This window comes from Cricetulus griseus, chromosome 6 (assembly GCF_003668045.3).
Source record: "Cricetulus griseus strain 17A/GY chromosome 6, alternate assembly CriGri-PICRH-1.0, whole genome shotgun sequence".
NCBI classification, from domain to species: Eukaryota; Metazoa; Chordata; class Mammalia; order Rodentia; family Cricetidae; genus Cricetulus; species Cricetulus griseus.
The window spans coordinates 88,070,239-88,092,831 of NC_048599.1; the positions used below are offsets into that span (position 1 = coordinate 88,070,239).

At 34.6% G+C, this 22,593-nt stretch overlaps 3 protein-coding genes across 3 annotated transcripts; all 3 read right to left on the reverse strand.

Moving 5' to 3' along the window:
* Nucleotides 1–721: 721 nt before the first annotated feature.
* On the reverse strand, nucleotides 722–1,657 carry LOC100771301 (olfactory receptor 4C6-like). The gene has a single exon (XM_027420918.1). It carries the CDS (start codon nucleotides 1,655–1,657, stop codon nucleotides 722–724), a length of 936 nt encoding a protein of 311 aa, XP_027276719.1.
* A 7,837-nt stretch (nucleotides 1,658–9,494) lies between these two features.
* LOC100771591 (olfactory receptor 4C6-like) lies at nucleotides 9,495–10,448 on the reverse strand. Its single transcript, XM_027420919.1, has one exon. The coding sequence runs from the start codon at nucleotides 10,440–10,442 to the stop codon at nucleotides 9,495–9,497; it is 948 nt and encodes a 315-aa protein (XP_027276720.1). The 5' UTR covers nucleotides 10,443–10,448.
* Nucleotides 10,449–19,710: 9,262 nt separating this feature from the next.
* Nucleotides 19,711–20,631, reverse strand: LOC100771884 (olfactory receptor 140-like). Its single transcript, XM_027421117.1, has one exon. It carries the CDS (start codon nucleotides 20,629–20,631, stop codon nucleotides 19,711–19,713), a length of 921 nt encoding a protein of 306 aa, XP_027276918.1.
* Nucleotides 20,632–22,593: the final 1,962 nt, after the last annotated feature.

Sequence of the window (22,593 nt, forward strand, 5' to 3'; positions counted from 1 at the left end):
CTTCTTTTTTTTGGTGAACATGTAGGGCTTTAAGTCATTTTAGACTTAAATTCCATCACTAGTGTTCATGAGAATGTACTTCACAACTAGAAATGTTTTCATTGATGGGATTCCAACAAGCAGGGGTGGAATGTAGCCCATTTGGTTCCAAAGATTACAATTTGTGAGAGTGAAGAGTATAAAATCCAAGAGATACTCTAATGAGTATTTTTATTATGAATTTTAAGGATAAAACTTATGTATAGAAGTAAATAGTAAACAATGACAATGCCTAAGAAAGCCAAGAAATACTTCATTTTTTTTTTTTAAGTAGGAATTCACAGGAAACCTGAAGAAACCATGGGAAGTAATGGTGATTAAATAAAACCTCCAGAAGAGATCATTCCAGTAGAGAAGAGGAAAAGAAGTTAGAACATTAAATTGAAAAGTTTTATACTTTTTTATATGTTCAAAATGCAGGTTTGTTTCTGTGTGTGTCTGTGTGTGTGTGTGTGTGTGTGTGTGTGTGTGTGTGTGTGTGTGTGTTTGTGTTTCCTTGTAATGAAGAATAAATATCCTAAAATGGCTTGGTGAAGTATCCTGGAAACTAGACAGTGGCCAAAATACCATTATCTGACTTTTTAAATTCAAAAGATGGACCTGAATCCCTTGTCCCCAGGGGCCTGGAATTAAAAGGGAGAGTAAGTCATCACTGGTTTTGCAGGAAATATTTCTTCATGTCTTAAGAGGTAGTGGCAGCCCTTGTCCCCCATTTTATGCACACATTTTTCAAAGCATTTTTCACCTCTGCATTTCTCAAGGTGTAGATCAAGGGATTTAACATTGGCTCAACAACAGTAAATGACACAGCCATTACTTTGTCTATTGGAAATGACACCACAGGCCTCATATATAAGAAAATACATGGAACAAAGAACAACACAACCACTGTGAAGTGTGAGCCACATGTGGATAGGGCTTTGCGTCTCCCTTCTGAGCTGTAAGACTTGAGGGAACAGAGGATTACCATGTAGGAAGAAATGAGAATAAGAAAAATGGACACACACATTACCCCACTGTTGAGAATCACTAAGAGACCCAAGATATATGTGTCCATGCAGGCCAGTTTCAACAATGGAAACAAGTCACACATAAAATGGTCAATGACATTGGGGCCACAGAATGGTATTTGATACATAAAGACAAGCTGAATGGTTGCATGCATGGATCCTCCCACCCATGCCCCTCCTACCATCAGGCAGCACACCCGAGGACTCATGATGGTCATATAGTGCAATGGCTTACAGATGGCCACATAGCGGTCATAGGCCATTACAATAAGAAGAATGATGCCCACACCTCCAAAGAAATGTTCTGCAAATAACTGGGTCATGCAACCTTCAAATGAGACAACAGTCCTTTCAGAAAGGGAATCTATAATCAATTTTGGAGCAATAACAGAAGAGTAAGTGACATCCATGAGTGACAGAGATAAAAGGAAGAAGTACATGGGTGACCTCAGACTAGGGCTTCTTGTTATGGTTACCACAATGAGTAGATTTCCCAACACTGTGGCCATGTACATAATTAGAAATAAAACAGCCAAAATTTTCCTCAGTTCTGGATTCATTGTAATTCCCAAAAGAATGAACTCAGTTATGTTGTTTTGATTCACCATTTTTATGATCTGGAGAATATACAAAATTCTGAGATGGAGAATCTGCAAAACAATTACTTTTAATGAGTCATCATGTAGTCTTGTGAACATCTTTTTCCTCTTTTCTCATATCTTCTTGACACCTATTGTCTTTATTCATTTTTACAGAACCCAGTAGTAAACGAAGTCTGACCATAGTTTCAGTCTTATTGAACTCAAGACAGCGTTGTTATTCATTAATTCAACTCTTGCTCTCTGCCCTAGTACTTGCTCCTTGGAAATTTTGGGAGCTCTTCTTCACAACTAAGTGTGTGCATATTCCTAAGAATATTATGTAATTAAATCTTGAGAAATCCTTGACTATTGGAGTATAGCAGCTAACAGGTATTCGATAATTTATTTAGCTTATTCTTGGCTTGCTATTTTGTCATTCTATGTCTCACACTTCATCATTTTTGCATCATTTTTTAAAACAAAATAAAAGGAACATTAAAAACATTCAAGACTTCTTGAACATCTCAAATGTTCTGGATTTTGCACAATTGATAGCAGAATCTTAAGCTTCACTTACCATTCCATATGCAAACGGGGAAAATGTTTAATTTTGCATGTACTCATGCCATGTATTTATTAAACATTTACAATGTCCTAGTTGAAGGGCCTTGAGAAAAAAATCAATCACCAAGGACTACTTATCAGAAACATCTTTTCCATACAAACATTTACTTTATAAAACTGCATTATGAATATCATTATTACATATTGCTAATATTTGGTGAGTTTCTACTATGCCTCTGAAATTGAAGGTTTTACAATGATTTTTTTTTTCATTTTAGAGGTTTAAAAATAAGGCTTAAAGAGGTGGCAAAAGATGATGCAAATTCTCATAAGTAGTAAACACAGAAGTCAAATCCAAGTTCAGCATTACTGCTTCTGAAACTAAAAGCAATCACAATCTATATAATTTGTTCCAGGTTAATAGCTAGTGATCAATATGAATGACATTTATTATATATTTTAATTATGATAATGATCCTCTGAATTTAATTCATGCTTCCTGTTTGCTTCATTGAACAATTCAGTAGTAAAATTCAGTGACACTCCTATAAAAGATTAACATTCTAATTTTAAATTACACACACATATATATGTATATATACATATCAATATATATTCTATTACTAAGTTTAGATTATGAAGCAATCATTTAATTTATCAAGTATCAAACAAATTTCTAAAATCCTCTTCCTTCTGCTATGCCTGTGAGTACATCATTTATCATATCATGTGAAGTGAATACCATTAAAATTTTATTTTAAGAATAAAGACGTTGACTCCTAGAAACATTAAGTTATGTAGGTTACAACTCAGTATGTCAGCTGGGCGTTTGTGGCACATGCCTTTTATCCCAGCACTCGGGAGGCAGAGGCAGATGAATCTCTGTGAGTTTTAGGCCAGCCTGGTCTCCAGAGTGACTTCCAGGATAGGCTCCAAAGCTACACAGAGAAACCCTGTCTCAAAAAACAAACAAACAAAAACTCAGTGTGTCAAGGGCTTGAGGTGAGGACCAGAGTTTGACTGCAGAAAACTCATAAAATTGCAGAGTGCAAATGGTCATGATGTAATCCCAGTGTTTGGGAGGAAGAGACAGATGGAACTCTGCGGTTTGAAAACTAGCCACCTGAACCATTTGGTGAGATTCAAGGCAATTAAATACCACATTTCAAAAAGAAAGTGGACGATACTTGAAGAATGATACTGGAGACTGAATGTTGAGCTACAATCACACACACAGACACACACACAAACTCACTCATACACACACACACACACACACACACACACACACACACACACACACACAAAGGGCAGGGGGCAGAGGGGAGAATCCCATATAAGATAAATGGGAAGTTTCAATCAAGTCCTCTCATTTTTTACTGAAAGTTCTGAATTACACTAAAACTCTGAAGAAATAAAGTGAGAAAGATAACTATAAGAAGTGTTACAATTGTCAAATGTATGCTTTGTAAGAAGTTTTAGTAAGTAGTAAAATTTTCTTTGTAGGGCACACACATAAGTCATATGTTAGGTGTTCAAATATTTTCTTTTTACTCCCCCTACACTATTTAAAATAGATTGCTGTCATAAAGTTCTTCATAAACCTTAAATACAGACTAACACCAACTTCTCCTATCACTAACTCAAGGACTTCAAAATTCTTGAATACTACAGATGAAGTAGAGGGAACACTATTTTGCAAAATAGAATATATATAATATTGTCAATTCACCCTGTAGCTTCTTGTATATATTGAATTGATAACTTTCTGCACCTCAAAGTTACTGTAATAAACTAATGGTAGGCCAGGGCCTCAAGGAAGCAATATACAGGACTTCTACATTATACAAAAAATGTTTCAGATCTTACTGGCATTCATTCTTAATGCTTCCAAGTCAGATTTTGTATAAGCAATCACAAAAACGAAAATAGTGTAAAATAATAGGGAACATGTCCATATAATAATATATAATAACCATGTCAATGTTTGTTTTAGCCGTTTAGTAGTAAATTTAAACATGATCAATTTATTCTATTCCATCAAAGTTCAAATATTTGCAATAAATAAAAATAATGTAATTAATTTGATAATATTAAATGGATCCATGGCTCCCCAGAAAGTCAGATGGCACACTTACCTCCAGAAATGGAAGTATCACCAGCAAAACATGGATATCAGTCCCATAGCATCCAGGCTCAAGCAGTCCCTTTACCATATTTTATAATTAGTATTTCAGCTCTTAGGCATGTGATAAGCAACTTCAAGAGCTGAACCATATCTTGGTCTCTCAATTTGGCCTTCATATTCTTTTCATATATGATCTTTTTGACAACTTCTAAAAGGAAATAAAACTTTAAACTATAGATTTTTATTGCTGTCTCAGGGCTCTTCATCATCAGACCAGAATTGTGCACATAATAAAAGACCCTAAAGTATTACTGACACATCAAAGGCTATAGTTAAACTATATTAGGCAATTCAAATATTACAACAACTTCAACTGTATCTCAGTTTAACAAGAACATGTTTAATAATCAAGTGATTTTTAAAAAACATGCCTCCTATTTCATTTTTGTTGTGGTCTCTGTAATCCGCAAAAGCCAGTTACCTTAATGACTCCAGTAAGTAAAAGAAAAGGTTATAGGAGTGATTCTTTAAATCTAGGTCAAGGTTATCAAAGGGATAACTCCAGCAGAGATATTCTCATGTGGACTCTTCTACAGAAGAGCTAGGAATCTAAATAGAAATAGACAACCCAATCCCACAAGGAGGTTACCATTATAGGAATAGAGTTTCTAACAACCGCACAGAAAGACTAAAAACAGATGCTCTTAAAGACGAGACAGCTTTGAGTTAAGAAAAGTGACTTAAATTTCCACTACATAGGAAACGTTTTCCAAAATGCCAGCCTGCTCCTTGGAATACTAGTCACCAAACTATGTCCATCTTTCAGCTGTATTTTCAGCTTATTGCTTAAGTGTCTTCCTAACTATAAACACCAGTAATATTGTCCCTTGGGCAACGTACTTGGGGACAAAGAGGTCACAGTAAATATTGCAAATGGTACACATTTCTAAGACATACGAGCTTTCATCATTTGCGTACCTTAGTGGCTGTATCTCTACTGACTTACGATCTAATAACTTTACCAATAAATTCCCATCGACCCCTGCAGTGATTATGGTTTTCCCAGTGGCAGAGCTACAGTGGAACTTGGCCACCTGATACTTCAAAAACAAATCAAAGGAATAATAATGATATTAGTATCACCTATTTGATTACTGGCTCTAATATTGTTGTAACAACTGCTGCACAGTTATCTACTTGTCTGAAAATACACAAGAAAGAGAATACTGCTTATCTAGGCTGCATACCAAGATCTCTGTATCAGTGTTTCCTATCAGTTATTTTGATAATCTGTTATCATTTCAGACAATCACTGAAATGGTGGCAAAATTTTAAAATTTCTAAAAGATACCTTACTCAAGAAAATTAAGAAATAAATTATTCCTATCTACAGAAGTGGAACATTTCTAAAATATTTCAAATTTAGAAATATTTGTAGTAATAATCATTTTCCTAATTTAATGTTGAAAAGTACTAATAACCTACATTTACAATGTTCTTCCCTGATTACCTGACTCATTAGTTTATTGAACTAGGCAGTGGTCTGAGGGTAAGTGTTGTACCTAGTAATCTAGAAATGGGTAATATCTGTGGTCCTCACACTATTACTATCATCTCCACAAAGAAGGATAATTTTTAGATGTTTTGTTCCTTTAATAATCCTGACTCTGAAATTTTACATGCTGCTACTAATTATGTTCAGATGTTATTAATTTTGTGCTTTAAATATAAAATGACTATGATATTTTCAAATATAATCATGCAAATTTCTATAGACTTAGGAGACATCTCATATATATTCTATCTTTATTGGGCATTTCCTTTGTTTTATGCTTAAAAAGATAAAAGACAAGATGAATGCTCATAAATTATTTTCCGTTTTGGAATATATTCATTGTTCATAGTACTGGGTATAATAAATGTAGTTTCATATGAGCATATAATATACTTTAACCATATTCTTCTTCCGTACATTCTTTTTTCTCCCCACTGCTCTTAGTTCCATCCATTTCTCTAGACAGGTTCACTTCTATGTTCATTTTCACAAACAAGATCTGTGGGGCTACACATTGTCTAGGTTCCCCAATGAGAGAAAATACATTCAGTTTTGGCTGATTCTATTTAATAAACAAAATAATCTCTAGTTCATTCATTTTCTCTAAACAATATAGTGTTTATTTTTTAAGACTAAATAAAATCTCATATATCATATTTTCTTCATGTATTTTTCTGTTGATAACACCTATGTTGATTCCATAACTTGGAAATTGTGGACACTGCCATAATAGCCAAAGGCAAACTAGTATCTCTCTAATGTGTAAATTTGATTCCCTCATGTGTCACTTAATTAAAATTCATATTCCCATATATCATGAATTACAAGTTTTAAAGTTCCCATGAACACAATTCAATTCATGGGCATTTATTTTAGCATTAGTCATTAACTCGGGCTACACAATGTTTTCAAAGATGATAGTTAAGTAAAATTTTATAATTAAACTAAAACTATTTTATTAGAGTTCTTATATAGATCAGAGTTACCATAATATCAAGATTATTGTCTTCTTTGAAATTAGACAGGGTAAAAAATATAATGTATCTGTATATTTAATTCTAAGGTTCTGAAGTTTAATGCTAAGTTCTCTAACATTTCCCTTAATTTTTATACAACATTGTCCAGCATTAAATATAAAGTCCAAACAAGGAAAATATTGTCTCATTTATCACTTTAAACACATCTCATATAAGATCATCCAAAACTCAAACTCAGAATTCCTCTTTAAGGAATGAATTTTTCAACTAGTTTTTCAAATTTAATTTTAAACATTTACTACATTAAGATACTTTTATGCTTACAGTCAAACAATAATATTTATTAAGCACATACTGATTTGTAGTATGAAAAGATAAAATAATGCATTCTCTGACTGAGTGGCAAAGCATAAAATAAGGAGGAATGCAAAGTATAAAATCCAGAGTATTGCTGAAGTATAATTATCTAAAATCTTAATGGTATAACATGAATGTAGAAGTAAGGATGACAGAAAAAGAAGGGCAGGATATACATTTCTTCCCTTTTCGAGCAGAAATTCATATAGAAATAACAGGGAGACAAACACACAAGCTTTTTGGAAAATGTTACACAGGGGTGAAAGGGGAAAAAAGGATTTAAGTCATTTATTTGTGCTCAGTACAATTGAAGGACTATGATCTCATCACCAGTATTAAGTCTACATACATATTGCACAGTAAGCTTGGGGTTTGGTGGGATGGAAAGTGGTAGATACCAGCAGAGAGAAGCTTCCTGGATCCTAGCAGTCCACAGTAGTTATCCATGAAGTCATGCCCAGAGCTTTTCAGTTCACTGGATGCTCTTGGGTTATTCGTTCTCCACTTAGAGCTATACAGTTTCTTCTAAGGACTGTTTTCAATGTGTCCAAGAGGTTTTGTAGTCCTCTGTTTTCATTTCATTATTTTCAGGAATTATTTTTTATTTTTTCTAGATTTATTCTTAGAACCTCTCATCATTCAGTAATCACTTGTTTAATTTCTATGAGTTTGTATACTTATTAGAGATCCCTTTGCTATCAATCTGAAGTTTTATTGCATTGTGGTCAGGTAGGATAAAAGGAGTGATTTCAGTCATTTTGGATCTGCTAAGATTATTTTTATACCAGTGGATTTTGTCTAGTTTAGGAAAGCCTCCATCTTACATGTGCTGATAAGTAGAACATTCATTGTTTTGTTTTATTTAGAATATTCCATAGACATATATTAACTCCATTTGATGTATGATATCAATTCTTTCTCATGTTTTTCTTTTTAATATTTGTGCAGATGACCTGTTCAGGTGATTGTAGAAAATGAAGTATTGTAGTTACCTACCAGTACTTGATTGATGTTAAACTGCATCTTTAAATCCAATAGTACAAATTTTTCATTAAATTGGATACAGTGGAATTTGATACACGTACGTTTAAGACACTAATGCCTTGTTTCTTACCGTTCCCTTGATCAGAATGAACTGTCCCTTTTTATCTCTTCTAATCAGTTTCACTATGAAATCTATTTTGTCAGATGTATACATTATATGCCTTAGTGATTAACTCTGAATTACCAATAATACACAGTGTCACATTAAGGAAAGAAATATAAGCACTTCCTCTGGAGTCCTTTGACCAAGAATGAATCCAGATTTGAATGTGCCATCATGCTCCCTGTGTTTTCAGTCCTCTGTCTGTTGTATGAGTCTGAATCTGAGCCTGTCTGAAGGTTGTCTTGTGATTTTGTGCAGGACTGTAATTTGTGTGTTTCTGTCTCTGACTATCTCTTTTTGTTCTGATGTGTTTGGTGAGTCTGTGTGTGTCCTGTGACTCTGTGCGAATGATGGGTATCTCTGTGTATATGACTGTGAGTGCATCTGGGTATCTGTCCTTAATAAAATGCCTCCACAATATTTTTATTGAACAGCAAAGAAAGCATCACATGTGAGAAGGAATAGAAAAGTAAAGTTACAGAAATCTTAACCAAGTTGTACAAGGGATTAAGAGACTGACTCAAAGAGACTCCAACTGATCCATATAACAAATGACATTGTTTATCAGCCAGTAGTTGTTTTCAACCTTTATGCCAGATTTTACTAAGTTAATTTCAACCTTTGTATTTGCTACTTTCAGCAAATGAATCATACATTGTGTAGGTCAGAGGCATGGAAGCATATGCAATTGAAGATTGTGGCTATATGTTAGCTTAAGTTGTAAAAGTTGATTACATGGCGAATCTAGAGTAGCAGCAGTCTTAAGTGACCTCAAGGTGGATTACTCACTTTTGCTTTAACGTCCAGCTAAAGTTCCAGTCTCATAGAATGCCAAGTATTTTCAGAATGTTGCACTCACAAAGTCAGGTATTAAGACAAAAACACAAAATACTGGTAAACTTTAAAAGGTTCACAAAGTTCAAAATGTTTATTTTGATTTGGTTTGTGTGCCTAGACACTTGGGAGGAAAAAGACATAGTACCAATCTGGTGTGCTGGAAAAAAGACAATATCCAGAATAGAGGTACCCTCATATCTTTACATAGTTGTTCAGCTTGAAAGATGCCTATGGGAATGGATTCATAATTGAGTAGAATTAATGCAGAGGAGAAATCTCTGTTAGCTTTCTGGGAAGTATTAGTTTCTCCATGCAAACAAGTGACCACCCAGTGTCCCCTGTTTCATCAGAAGCCTCCTTATGGCATTTTTCACTTCTGAATTCCTCAAGGTGTAGATCAAAGGATTTAACATTGGTTCAATAACAGTAAAGGATACAGCCATTATCTTGTCTACAGGGTAAGTGACCACAGGCCTGACATACAAGAAAATACAAGGCACGAAGAACAACACAACCACTGTGAAGTGGGAGGTACATGTGGAGAGGGCTTTTCGCCTTCCTTCAGAGCTACAGGACTTTAGGGAGCAGAGAATGATCACATAGGAAGAAGTTAGAATGAGGAAAATGGCCGTACATATTACTCCACTGTTAAGAATAACTAAGAGACCTAGAATATAGGTGTCCATGCAGGCCAATTTCAACAGTGGAAATAAATCACACATAAAGTGATCTATGATATTGGGGCCACAGAAGGGTATTTGATACATAAAGAGAAGCTGAATGATTGCATGTGCAAATCCACCTACCCAAGTCCCTCCCACCATCAGGCAGCATACTCTAGGACTCATGATGGTCATATAATGCAGAGGCTTACAGATGGCCACATATCGATCATAGGCCATCACTATGAGAAGGATTATCACCACACCACCAAAGAAGTGATCCACAAAAAGTTGGGTCATGCAGCCTGACACTGAGATGGAAATGATCTCAGAGAAAGAGTCCACAATCAACTTGGGAGTAATGATAGAAGAGTAAGTTACCTCCATGAAGGATAGGGATTTAAGGAAGAAATACATGGGTGAATTCAGACCAGGGCTTCTGGTTATCGTTACCACAATCAGTATGTTTCCTAACATTGTAGCCAAATACATGACTAGGAACAAAACTGAGAGTATTTTCCTTAGCTCTAGATTATTTGTGATTCCCAAAAGAATGAATTCAGTCACATTGTTCAGCTTCTCCATTTGAGGGGATGATAAAAATGTGGAACTCTGTACCGAAGATTCTGCAAGAGAAATGTTTTTATCAGTACCCTTGGGTTTTGGGGCAGTTAGGGCACACTTTCGAATACCTTCCTTATCAATTCTTTCTCCATCTTGTGCTGTAAAACTTAGGTACTCACAAGGAGAGTCTGATGACAGCTTCACTTCTACTGATCTCAGAACATCCTAATTTTACACGGATGCAGCTCATGATTTCTATCACCCTGTTTTCTGCTTGGACTTGAACCCTGCTTCATCACTTTGTTGTACACATATTCCTAGAAAAATTAGGAGGTTAATACTCTAGAACAAGCCTTGACCAACTAACTATACCCAGCTTAATGCAGTCTGGTTAGTTTTGTCACTCCATTCCCACTCTCTTTATGTCTTAATTTTTTGTATTGTTTTCCTTTTTGTTTTACAAACAAGAAGAAAAATTTACTTAACATGCAAGACCTATTTAGTGTCTGCATTTTGAAAACTTGAAGTTAGGATGCTGAATTTAATTTATCATTAAATAATCAAAAAACTTGGAAAACACACAAAAACGTTCATTTGTTCACTTTCTGTTATTATTGTCTTCTTAGACTATCCTATATGAAGAACCATTTGCAAAAACACTTCACTTTGCAATGACTACACTCTTTAAATTGTATGTCTTCTGAAATTGAATCATAAATATTACTAATGTACATTGCTGATATTCATTGAGTCCCTACTAAGTTTCATTAACAGGAATGTCTACAAAGTCATTCCTTCACTTTGGAGTTTAGCATGTAATTTAAAGAAGCCAAATAAGATCTAAATTTCACATATACAATAAACGCTGAAACTAAATTCAAATTCAGGTCTTGCTACTTCTAAAACTCATACTAATAAAATGTGTATTGTTGCACTTATGTTAATATCAAGTAGCCAAAATCAATGAACTATTGTGCTTCATTATATTATTTCCCTTTCATAACTATCTAGCAATATAGATTCATGTTTCAGCTAATAGTTGAATAGAAAAGCTCAGTAACTGTGTAGCAAATTCCAAAATATAATTCTGTACATATAATTATTAACTGAGTTATTGTGTGAACTAGCTATTTTCTGGATAATTTTTCAGAAGATAAATCCAGGACCTAGCACAATTTTAATAACATTATCCTATAATAAGCCAATATAATTTGGATGATATTAGTAGTATATTATCAAAGATATTATAACTCTATTAATACTCCTCCATCATAACTCACTTCTTTACACCTTGTGGAGTGATATTTTCAGATAAAGGCAAGAATAAAGGTAAAAATTAATAGTAAGAATAAAATCAAGATTATTCTAAATGATACTCAGTGTATCAATTAAAAATCTCTTTACTTTGCATATAATTATATTCTATTAGTGCTAAAATTGATTTATTAATCATCAGATTTATATTACTTGAGATAACTATCACTAGATATCCCATCTTGAGAAAAAGGGAATTAAACTTTAGAAGCCTAAGCATGTCATCAGAGATGTATGGGAATTATGAATCAGGATGTCTTGGTTTGAAGTGAGATCTCTTCATCATTACTAAACTTTCAAAGAAGAGCACTGAGGTCTCTGCTCTCTGTAAAAATTATTGCCAGAGATCAGCAGGATAAAAGGAGTTACTTGGGCCTGGCGTTGGTGGTGCAAGCCTTTAATCTCAGTACTCAGGAGGCAGAGGCATGTGGATCTCTCTGAGTTCGAGACCAGCCTGGTTTAAAAGAGCTAGTTCCAGGACAGCCTCCAAAGCCAGAGAGAAAACCTGTCTCGAAAACATGAAAAAAAAAGGTGTTACTTGGTAAGTAGCAACTTTTTCTGATATGCACACATTATAAAGCATATGCTATTTGACTTAAATATAAGAGAGAGCATTGCTCTAAAATCCCTGCATTGCTAAGTGATGAAGACAGCTTGAGAAAATTCTTTATAAACATACAATATAGACTAATCCCAATCTTCCACATCTTTCTTCTAAGAATTTCAAAAGTTTCCTGTTGATATTATTTTTTTCTTATTTTGTTTAAAAATTTTTGAAATTAAAATATAATTACATTATTTTATCCCTTTCCTTTCCTTCTTAACTCTCCCATTTAGCTCCTTTGCTCTCCTTTAAATTAAGTCTCCTTTTCCTTAATTGTTGTTACGTACACACACACACACACACACACACACACACACACACACACACGTAAATACAATCTGCGCAGTCCATATAAAGTTTCTTGTATGAATATGACTTCAGTACTGACAACTTGGTATTGGTTATCATTGTGAAGTGGGGGAGCACGTTCTTATAAATTAGAATTTTATTGTATTTTTAACTCTGACTCCTAAGACACATTGCTTGTTTGATTTCTCTCTGGGTCTCAGAATGTTAGTCATAAATCGTTAAAGAGCTAGGAGTTAGAGGACTGCGCTCAGCTTTAATTTCCCTGAGGTTTCAACTTAGTGCTTCCAAGTAGAGTTACTGTACTCACAACATCTAACATATTTAAAGAAAAATCCAATCACATGTGAGAATATTCATAACACTGTCTTTTTTGGAAAAGAAAAAAAAATCAATGAATTTACCACAGTTCTCTTTTCATTATTACACACCTTTCTAGTCTGACATAATCAATTATTTCCTACAAACATTTCTTTTCCATTTTGGTGTTCTCTCTTTCACTTTGAAATCTAACATATCTCTTTCCCCAGGAACAAACAGCTCAGTTCATTTATGCCCCTATTAGAGCAAGCAGACTTAGTTTTCTGTTGTAATGAGACCAATTACTGATAACTGGACTTTCAGTCTTACAGAAACAAAGCTGTATAATTCTATCCCAAGCCTGGATGTCAGGGAGAGATGAAAAACAGGTGTTAAATGTCTTCATGATGTTACTATTTAGTTTTACAAACACTGTCAGAATAGTTGGGCATGGTGGTACACAAAGGTATTCTCTGCTCTGGGGAACCTGAAGTAGGAGGTTTGCAAGTTTGTGGCCAGCTTGGCTCACAGACTAATTTGGAGGCAAGCTTGAGACACAGAGTGAGTCCTTATCTTAAAAAGCAAACCAAGAAACAACCAAAGAACAACGTATATGAGGTAAGAACTATTGTTATCTTAATATCATACACAATAATAAAAGGTTTGGAAAACTTGTAAAACTGGTGGAAATCCTTTGAGTGGATACATGATCAACTTAATAACCATAGGAACAAAATACCCTTCCTTCACCATGACTCTTAGACCTGTGTGTCTTAACTTGTAAAACTTTCATAATTATAAATAAAATTACAGGTTGGTGAATATTTGGCCAGCACAACTCATTATCCGTCATGATTATTTCTTCACTGTGAGCTTCCTATCTCCTGCTGCCTCTGCTCATACCACTACAAGTCAACTACTAGTCCGTCCTCATCCTCTCTTGCATGCTATCTTCTTCATCATTGCCATCCATGGCATTTGTTACATGAACTTGCACAGTAATGTTATTTGGTCTTTTTTTTTTTTTTTTTTTTTTTTGCTAATTTCATGTAGGGTTATCTTCTAATGAAGCTGCTAGCTGCTAAGGATGACTCATTTATTATCTTTCCATCACTTTCAATTCTGTGATATTTGTATACTAATTAATTAATTACACTCAATTTCTTCTTTAAAACTGATACCATTCATGGAAACTGCGTTGACCCATGAGGCCTCAACAAGTCTGGTGCAAGATTTGACTCCAAAACTGAAAGTGCTATCATCAGGGTCTAGCCGTTAACCTACTTGTATTCTGCTTTAAATACACCTTTTAACATTTTTATCTCTATTTTTTCAGTTAATACACTTGATGTAGCCAAACTTTGGAGCTGAATCATATCTTTGTCTATCACTTCTGTGCTGAGCCACTGCCATCAGATTTCTATTATTTAATAATTTTGAATAACTTTAAAGCACACTAAAGAAAACCAAGCTAGAAATTGTTAGCTCAAAACTCTTCACTCTGATGTCAATGTCCACAAATAAAAAAAAGAGATGATTTATTTACATATTAAAATACAATTGGGAATTTGTTGGGCAGGTTAATTATTGCAATAATTTCAAATAACATCTCAGATTAATAGAAACATGAATAAAACTCTGGTAAATGTTAACATGTCCTCAGTTTCATGTCTATGCTACCTCTATGACCTCCAAAAACCAGTTACCTGATAATCCCAGTGGGCAAATATAAAGACTGAAAATATTGAACAGGTATGTTGTCTAAGCTGACATCAAGATGACCAAAAATCCATCCCTGGTAGTGATGTTCTCAGTTGGAATGAGTCTTGCTAGTGATGTGTTATAAATCAAAACAGGCACAAACAACCAATAATTCATGGGGAAGTTATCTTGATAGGAATAGAGTTCCTAAGGAATTCAGGAGAAAGATTACACACAGATACACTGTAGGTCCAGGGAGTTAAATAGGAAAACACCTTCAATTTCCATTAAATAGGAACAATTCCATAAAACAACAGTCATCAAGGCTTGTCGATAAACCATCCATGGCGCTCTGACAACCATTTGGCTGTATTTTGAGCTTAACTTTGTACACAGCCTTAAAACAGTATTTTAGAAGGAGCACATTTACCATACCATCTCTTGGGTAGTGCACTCAGGGGAAAGAGGTCAGAGTGTGATGTGGGGATGGCAGAGATTTCCAAGATGAGCATGATTGCATCATTTCAATTATCTCCACTGACTCAGGCTTTAATCATTTTATCATAAATTCTCTCTACCCCACTGTGATCAGAGTTTTCCCATGGGTAAAAGAACAGTGGATGAAGGCCCAGCTGGTATTGTGTGAGCAAAACTAAGCAAACAAACAAACACAATAAAAAGATCATAGGATGACCATTCAGTTGCTATTTTCAAACACAAATTGCTTTTCAGGAACTGAATGGCCTTCCAGTGATGTATCTGCCTAAAATCAGATGAGCAAAAACAAATGCTACTTATGATACTCATTTAGCAAATGCCTTGGATCAATGTGTACTTTCACCTCCCCAATCTCTTTATCTTTGGGGGCTATTGTTGAAATTGTACCCATTTTACTCCATGTTAGCTGACATTATTATACATTTTTTTAAATGTGCCTTAGGCAAAAGCAAAGACAAAATTTTTTCTCTCACCTGATGAATCAATGTTCTACAGTGATTTTGAGTAGAAATAGTTGGAGCAACTTTCAGACACAAGGACTCACACACATGTGAAGACAGTCACTGACAGCATGCATAAGATCTACACAGGTTTAAACCCAACAAAATCCCAGCACTCAGAAGAGGAAGTGCACACAAAGTCCCACTCCTAACCAAGAAGTAATTTTCAATTCATACCTGCTGAGGAAGGAAAAATCAGTTTCTCTAATGAAGTGTCATAGGGTATATCAACCACATTTCAAGGCTGGCTTTATGATTTTTGTTTGGATTTTTTATTTTTATTGGCATTGTTTTTACTGGTGTGTGTGTGTGTGTGTGTGTGTGTGTGTGTGTGTGTAAAATTTTTGTTAGGGACATGAATATATATTACATTTGCCTCAAATATGTCATAGACCACTGCTGTAATATTCAGTATTTTACTAAACTATGGAAACTTGATTAAATCTCTTGTGTACTTAAGTCATGACATAAGTTCACTGCACAAGCTATGAACAACTGCAATCTCCAACTCTCCTAACAATGCTCATCCTACTTTGTAGCACATTTTTGAATGTAAAAACAATAATAAATAGCAGAATATTTGGAGAGCAGTGATCAATTATCTGTCACTATAAATTTCATTATTGTAAGTATCTCAACTTCCTGGCATCTAGGATTATGTCTTTTGTTAAGAAATATGTTAACTTTCTTCATCCCTAGTCCCTTCATCAATGTCATGTACTCAATTGCTGCAATTTCCTGGATAGGTTTTGTATTAGCAGTATTTCAATCTTCTCTGTTTAGTTTTAAAAGTTTCATGCTCTTTTTCGACTAAATTCAAAGATTTGGAGAGTGACTGACTTATCATTCCATCAAGTTCAAATGTTGTGATGTCCACACACTAATCATGTAATCAAATTAAGTTCATTCTGTAAATTTAACTCATTCAATGAAAATTACATTTAACCATGATACCCCAAAGACTACAGCACTACTGTCTTGAGAAATGAGTGTGATTATTAGTGCCTGGCTGTTAGTACCTGGGGTCCTGTCTTAATTCTTCCTCTTCTCAGTTTTCATCTGTTCTAGGTCAGTTCCTATACATGATGTGGTCAGAAATCTGGGCTGAACTACATCTTGGTTTCTCACCTCAGTGCTGACTATTTCTATCCCATTTTCTGTGTATATGATTTTGGAAACTTGCCAAGAGACATTAAAAACCAAATATAACTACAAATTGCTGGTAGCTCAGAGTTCACCTCCCTGGAATGTAAACAGATCATATAAATAAAAAAAAGATAAATTATTCATACATTGAAAACCCAATTGAATATTATTGGTTATTTTAATTATTGCAATTATTTAAATAGTGTCAGATTATCAGGAACATATTTTATTTGTAAGTCGTTTTAATGCCACCTAATTCCAATGTGATGTCATCTCTGTGATAGAAAAAGCCAGATCTCTATAGGGTCTCCTGCCTCCTACCCTGGAAGCTCAGGAAACCCAATGGAAGGGAAAGGAAAAATGTAGGCGCCAGAGGGGTGGAGGACACCAGGAGGAGAACATGGCCCACAAACTTCAACTAAGTTGGGCTCATAGGGACCCCAATGAGACTGAAATCATAATCATGGAGCCTACATGAGTCTGTGCTAGGTTCTCACATAGATGTTACAGTTGTGGAATACCTTGATCTTTTGTGGAACCGCTAACAGTGAGATCAAGGGTGTCTCTATGTCTTTTATTTTCTCTTGAGATCCTTTTCCTCCCACTGGGTGCCTTGCCAGTGGTATGATGGTTTTGCCTAGTCTTATCAGGTCTTTTTAGGCTGTGTTCTCTTGACATTCCTAGGAGGCTTATTCATTTCTGTAGGGAAATGGAGGAGGAGAGATCAGGGAGAAAGGGGAAGTGGCATGTGTGTGTGTGTGTGTGTGTGTGTGTGTGTGTGTGTGTGTGTGTGTGTGTGTGTTGGTGGTAATGGGAGGAATGAGACAGGGGAAACTGTAGTTGGATGTTTTGAAAACAAAACAAGACAAGCCAGTTACCTAACTATCCCCGTAGGTAAAAAGCAAAAATTGTTCAAGTAAATTTTAAACTAAGATAAGTTGTTTTGCTGAAAAATATATTCTTTGCCAGCTCCTTAGTAAATAATTATTTTTTTCAGTTCATCTTGTAAGCCAACTTGTAAACAGTTTTCACATAGGAACTAACTACTAAGCAGCTATTTATAATGAAATAGTTTTGCGGATATGTATGCTTTTGAAAAAACCTGCATTGAATTAACAATGATTTTGAGATAAAAAAGAACACTGATTATTATACATAAGCAGAATATATTTCATGTCACAACTATAATTAAAAACTATCTTCACATATTTTCACATGATAAAGATATCAGAAGCTATTGGGTAAGAATATTTTGGCTCAAGTCTAATGTATCTGTTCTAAAATTTAGTCATAAATTTAATTTTAAATCACATTTTTGCTGTAAATTAAGAACACCAGATTTCAAATTTTAAGGTTTCTGTGACATTATGTTTACATTTGATTTTTAAATATAGTTCAACAAAGTTTTATAATCACTAATAACTTTTATTCAACAGAATAAAAAACCCACTATAGTTTTTAAATCAAAATATCAAAAATGTTCTAAGAATTCTTTTAAGTATCTTTCATTCTTTTAAACTAAATTCCACACTGTTTTAGATACCAGTAGGATCAGCTATCAACTTCTTATTCATACAATGGAAATCATACAACTCTGAAATTAGAAGATAAGAAATTTCCAAAAGACATAATTGATATGTTCTGCCCAAATCCTTCATTTTTATAGTTAGTTCTTGAAAATTTTGAAAGACCATTACATTTAGATAGGGTAAAATGAAATGTGGTCACCATCTCTTCTAAATTTGCCTAGTTATTTAACTTTTCTGATCACATTTTCACTCATCAATGAAACAATTTCTTGATTTTAATTGAGCTATGAGAATCATTTAGTAAGTCTAAGAAAAAAGTTGAAGGATAATAATCTGTACTTGCCCATGATTCCATGGTCAAAAATGATGCAAAATAATAAATATAAAATTCCATGAATAAAAAATTTATTAATTTAAAAGTGCATGTCATTCTTTGTATGGCAAGGAAATATTGTAGGAGGCATTTGTAGTGCAGGAAATCCTTGTAGGAGGCATTGAGGTCTTTGTGCTAAATGTTGAGCACTAGGGGAACCTGGAATGCTAAGTAAGTGGGCATGTTCATTCAAGGGAAGGAATGCTATTCCTATTATCTTCCCAGAAGGCTGGAAGAAGATGTGTTCATATGCTGGTGACCCTTTCTCTATCGATGTGGCTAGAAACTCTTCCAGCAATTGTAAATTTGATTTTCTTTTCCAACATGTAGGTCCTATCTTTATGGACTTTACAAAGACTTTCAATGTAGTCATGACTGATCTGTATTTAAATTACCTGGTTCCTCAAAGAGTCTTATGTTTGCTTCGTTGTGAAAATGGGACTTGGCAAATATTATCAGAATAAATTTTCACCAAGTTATGCTTATGCATGCCTGAAATAAACTACCAGAACTCCCAAATTTGAGAAAGCACCAACTACTATGATGCTTTGAACAGAACTGCCTTCTTGTCTCCCATGGTTCATTTCTCTGCATGGATGTGAGGGTCACAGAGATGTCTGCAAAACCTCTCACATCATTCAACTGGGTCATTTCTAGGACAAGAATTAGCCATTTACCCAGAATATCCCTATTATAATTCAGCATCATATTAACATAGTGATAGGTTTTTTCAAGTAATCCTTATTTTACTGTCTGTCTCCAAAACCAAAAAAATGTATTATAATATCTTGTTATACTTGTTTTATTACTACTTGTTAATTTCTTAGTGTGCTTAATTTGTAAATGGAACTTTGTCATCAACATATATAGGAACAAGTGTATGTAATAACATGATGTTAATGGATTATGGGACCCTCTGAAGGCCTTGAAAATATGTATAAAGGGAACTATTATGATGAAAGACAAAATTGCAATGGACATGGGAAAAAGAAAACAGATATAGTATGCCATTTGTTGTTCAAAATTTCATTCTTTTTAATAGCATTTTAATGGCGTGTTTTACCTCTGCATTCCTTACTGTGTATATAACAGGATTTAACATGGGAGTGACAATAATATAAAACACTGCTATTGCTTTATCCATGGGAAAGGTTGTCACTGGTCGCATATACATAAAAATACATGGCACAAAGAACAATACAACAACTGTGATATGAGAACCACAGGTAGAGAGAGCCTTTTTCCTCCCTGCAGAGCTGTGTGTCCTCAAGGAGCACAGAATGACCACATAGGACACAAGCAGCATTGTGAAGGTGATCACAGGGATTACTCCACCATTGGCAGCAACCAGGAGACCAAGAATAAAAGTGTCAGCACAGGCCAGTTGCAGCAGGGGGAAAATGTCACAAAAGAAGTGATCCAAGACATTGGGGCCACAAAAAGGGATCCAGAGGGTAACAAGTATCTGCCCAAAGGAATGTAGGAAACCCACTACCCAACACATTCCCACTAGGAGACAGCAAGTGCGGTGGTTCATCCTAGTCACATAGTGCAGAGGTCTACAGATGGCCACATAGCGGTCATAGGCCATGACCACAAGGAGGACAATCTCTGAGGCTCCTAAGAAACGTTCAACGAAAAGTTGAATCATGCAGGCATTGAATGAGATGGCTTTTGTCTCTGATAGCAAATCTGCCAGCATTTTAGGTATTGTGCAAGAAGAATAGCATGCATCTATCAGAGATAAGAAAGCCAGGAAGAAGTACATTGGTGAGTTCAAAGTCTGGCTACAGACTATGGTCCCAACAATGAGGAGGTTTCCTGTGACAGTGATGATGTAGGTGATTAGTAATACCAAAAGTAGAATTCTCTGCAGCTGGGGATTCTGTGTCAGTCCCATGAGGATGAATTCAGTCACATTCATTCTTTTTTCTCTCATTTGAATGATGGGTGCTTAGAATTTCTGAGTTATCCTGGAAAAAATATTATTTTGCCGCATTGTATGCAGAAGAGAGAAACACACTATGCCATCTATTTTATGAAAAGAAATCAGAAGTAACCTTAACATCTTATAAAGGTTTTTATTTGAAGCTAGGTGCCATCAAAATGTACCACTGAAGAACTGCTTTTGAATCTCTCATTTTAATTCCTACACAGTCTTAGCTAGTATATGTATACATATCAATCGGTACAAAATGAATTTCTTAAATAAATTATATCAGTTTGTAGATGGTTTCTATGCTTGTCTGTGTTTGTTTGACATGCAAATGCTAATAGTTACCTAGATGTAACAAAGTGTTAAGATTTATTGAGTAGTTTATTTATAAGGTAATTTCTATATACTTCTTAATTATCTCTAGTAAGTGAATGTACAGTCATAGAAAGTAAAAAATGCATCCTTTTCTATTCTTCATAGAGGAAGGAGATAGGAAATTAGGAAATAGAATTATATAACATATCTGTTCATAGAACTTGCCCTGAAAATGATTTGTCAAGATAAGCCAGATACAGAGCTTAAGTAAACAAATATCTTCAATACCATAGTCAGAGAACTTCATTAAGATGGGATTCATAACTAGTATGAAAGAGAGTGAGGAGAGAGCTAAGAAGACATATAAAATAAGGCTTCTGATAAAAAGATCATCAAGAAAAATCCCTGTGGAATGAGAAGGATTAAAGGCCATGACCTAGGGGAGCATGGGGCTTGGCAAAGTATGAAAGCACAAGTTGGTTGCAGTCTTGGATGGCTTTAGACCACTGTATAGGGCACAGTTTTTATTAAATATGACAAATTAGGCACTGCCAAATTTTATACAGAAGATCAATGCAATCTGACTTAACTGCCTTCTCAACTGTTCTATCCAAAGAACAGGACATGGATAATAGGAGAAGCTGACCAACTGACATTATGTTCACAATTCAGTTGAAAGAAGATGGTGTCTTGGACCAAGGTGGTAGCTGTAAAAATGTTTCTACAAATTTGATTGACAGGGAGTTTATACAAGGAAAATAAACATTACAAAGTTTTAATTTTGTATAAACAGAAGAAACTACTGTCACTTACTAAGACTATCTAGTGTACAAACCTCTAAGTTAGGGTTTATCAAGTGCAAGTTTCCTTTATCCATATGTCAACATTGAATCTTAATGTTATTTGTGTTATTAAGGATGAAATAGGACAGAGAATGTTAGGAGCCTGTTCAGTATTACTTAATAGTCCTCAAACATAGTGTTATGTTGAAATGAAGAAAAAACACATTACAAAATATATGGTTAGCCTCAAAAAACTTGAATACTTTTGGTAAAATAAGAGACAATTGACCAGATGAACCACTTTGAGAATGACAGAGAGACGCATTCATTTATTAGAACAAAGTAGGTAGAAAGAAGGCAGTTGTCATATAATCTATTTAACTTGTGCTGAAACTTTTAGAAGAGATGCATTATTACTAGTTACTGTGTAAACAGAAGACATAGCCTCACGACTGTAAACACTGAATATTGTCTGAGGCCACATCTATTCATGCTACTCAAAAACACCACATTACATAAGAGAATAATGTACCTGTTAACTCATTTGCATCTGTTTTAGTCATTAAATGTGTTATTTTAGGTTTTATTTAACAAGATGAATATTGATAAATTATCTAACATATGTATATGTACATAGCAGACTCACCAGTTAATTTTTTTTCATTAGGTATTTAAGAGACCATTTCACAAATACATTTCTAAGATGAATGCCGCATGGGATTTTCTGGAACTAAGAAATCCATGTACTTACAAGAGTTGTCTCTCTCTGATATTCTTCCCTTTAACCTATTTTTTCTTCTTCACTCATCAACAATTTCTCTTTTCTGTAAAATCTGAGACCTGAGATGCTCACTGATCCCAGTCTCTT

Bases quoted from the DNA above. Each gene is read 5' to 3' on its own strand.
- LOC100771884 (XM_027421117.1), bottom strand. From the start codon at position 20,631: ATGAGAGAAAAAAGAATGAATGTGACTGAATTCATCCTCATGGGACTG.
- LOC100771301 (XM_027420918.1), bottom strand. From the start codon at position 1,657: ATGGTGAATCAAAACAACATAACTGAGTTCATTCTTTTGGGAATTACA.
- LOC100771591 (XM_027420919.1), bottom strand. From the start codon at position 10,442: ATGGAGAAGCTGAACAATGTGACTGAATTCATTCTTTTGGGAATCACA.